Below are 1,659 nucleotides of genomic sequence, written 5' to 3'. Positions count from 1 at the left end.
AATGTAATAAGTCAGATACCACTAGGAAACTTTATTACTACAAATTCTTTTAAAAATACAATTTACAGGTATTTCTTAGTTTAACAAAAGTAGGAAACTTGGAAGGTATTTCTAGTTCTAATTCCAAAATTCTACTGAACCATAAAATAGATGATGCAAACTACTGATAGATTCCAATAAAACTTAAAGAAACCTTGAGTTAAAAATATTAAAAATGATGCAAATTAATCATAGGTTCCAATAAAACTTAAAGAAACCTTGAGTTAAAATATACAAAAATATTTGCCTTAATTTAGGTAAACATATTTACCTCACGTAGTGTAACCAACATTTTTATATCAATAGTTACTCTTTTCACAAGCTCCTTATTTTCTTTTTCTAGTTCTTTTAGACGGATACAAGATTCTTTATATACACCAATTTCTTTGGATAGAGTTTTGTTTTCTTTTTCCAAATTTCCAATCTTCACATTATTTTCTTCTAATGTGGTATCTTTAATTTCTGCTTGCTGTCGGAGTCTCTTATTTTCCTTCTCCAATTGTTTCTTATCCTTTTCCAGTTGAGAAGTCTCTTGCTCTAATGATTTATTTTCTTTTTCCAGTTGTTCTAGTCTTTTGCTAGATATTTTTAGTTCTTCTAGGTTTTTTTGCAATGTTTGATTTTCCATCTCTAAGTCTTGTAGTTCACTCTCTAATTGCTGGATTTTTTTATTGCTGTTCTCTAAAGCTTTTTGCAGTCTTTGATTTTCTATATCTAAACCCTAGTAGCTAACTTCCAAGCGTTCTGTTTTCTTGAAAGATGCTTTCAGGAGCTCCAAACCTTTCTTAAGTTGCTCTTTTTCACTTTCCAGTTCTGTGTTTTCTAGCTGTATCTGAGCCATTTTCATGCTTGCACACTTCAAAGATTCTACATTCCTTCGCAGCTCTAAGTTTTCCTCATCAAGGTGGGAATTCTCTTTTTCTAGGGATTCTAACTGAAAGGTCAGATTTTTAAAGCTATCCAATTTTTTTTTAATTTTCTATTTTCTCTTTCTAGCTCTGAATTTTCTTGTTCTAAGGCCTCAATTTTTTTACAAGTAATTTTTAAATTAGTTATTTTTTTCTGTAACAATTCATTTTCTTTTTCAAGATGATGCAATTCATTTTCAAGTTCTTCTGCTCGTTCTCCTTTTTCTTTATAATGTTCCAATTCTTTTTTAATTTGTCTTTTTTCAAATTCAATCTTGCTTAGCTTGCTACTTGTTTCTTTGATAGATTCATGGAGAATTTTGTTTTCTTTTTCAATGTCTTTCACTCTTGCTTCTGCACTTATCTGGGACCGCTGCCTTAAAGAAGACACTGTTTGATTCAGATGTTCATTTTCCTGTTCCAATATCTTAATCTAATTTGAAAAAGAAAATAATTAAAAGCTGTAATTGAGGAAAAACTAACTATGGTTTATCTCTTCCAAAAACTACCAAGAAAAGGGGAACAAAAAAAAAAGGGTACTAGAATGCCTGTCTTACTTTTAATTCTAACAAGTATTTACTGAAGACCACTGTGTACACATACTGTCAGGTCATTAAAGTTCATGTCTTTAGGAAGTTCACAGTTTAAAGGAATGGTTGAGAAATGTATCTTCTATTAATCATAATGGTCTTCAGATTATTTATAGTTACAT

General features: G+C 30.0%; 1 protein-coding gene across 1 annotated transcript; it reads right to left on the bottom strand.

Annotated features, from left to right (window-relative positions):
* Positions 1 to 310: 310 nt before the first annotated feature.
* LOC108524722 (girdin-like) lies at positions 311 to 1,380 on the bottom strand (the record flags this gene model as incomplete). Its single annotated transcript, XM_017865805.1, is given in 2 exon segments — positions 311 to 1,005; positions 1,008 to 1,380. Coding segments are annotated over 2 exon segments (1,068 nt in total), but the record flags the coding sequence as incomplete, so codon positions are not given.
* Positions 1,381 to 1,659: the final 279 nt, after the last annotated feature.

The sequence above is a fragment of the Rhinopithecus bieti genome, unplaced genomic scaffold (assembly GCF_001698545.2).
Source record: "Rhinopithecus bieti isolate Rb0 unplaced genomic scaffold, ASM169854v2 repeat_19598, whole genome shotgun sequence".
Classification (NCBI taxonomy): domain Eukaryota; kingdom Metazoa; phylum Chordata; class Mammalia; order Primates; family Cercopithecidae; genus Rhinopithecus; species Rhinopithecus bieti.
Note: the sequence above shows the minus strand (reverse complement) of the source record. Positions and strands in the feature narration are given on the sequence as shown.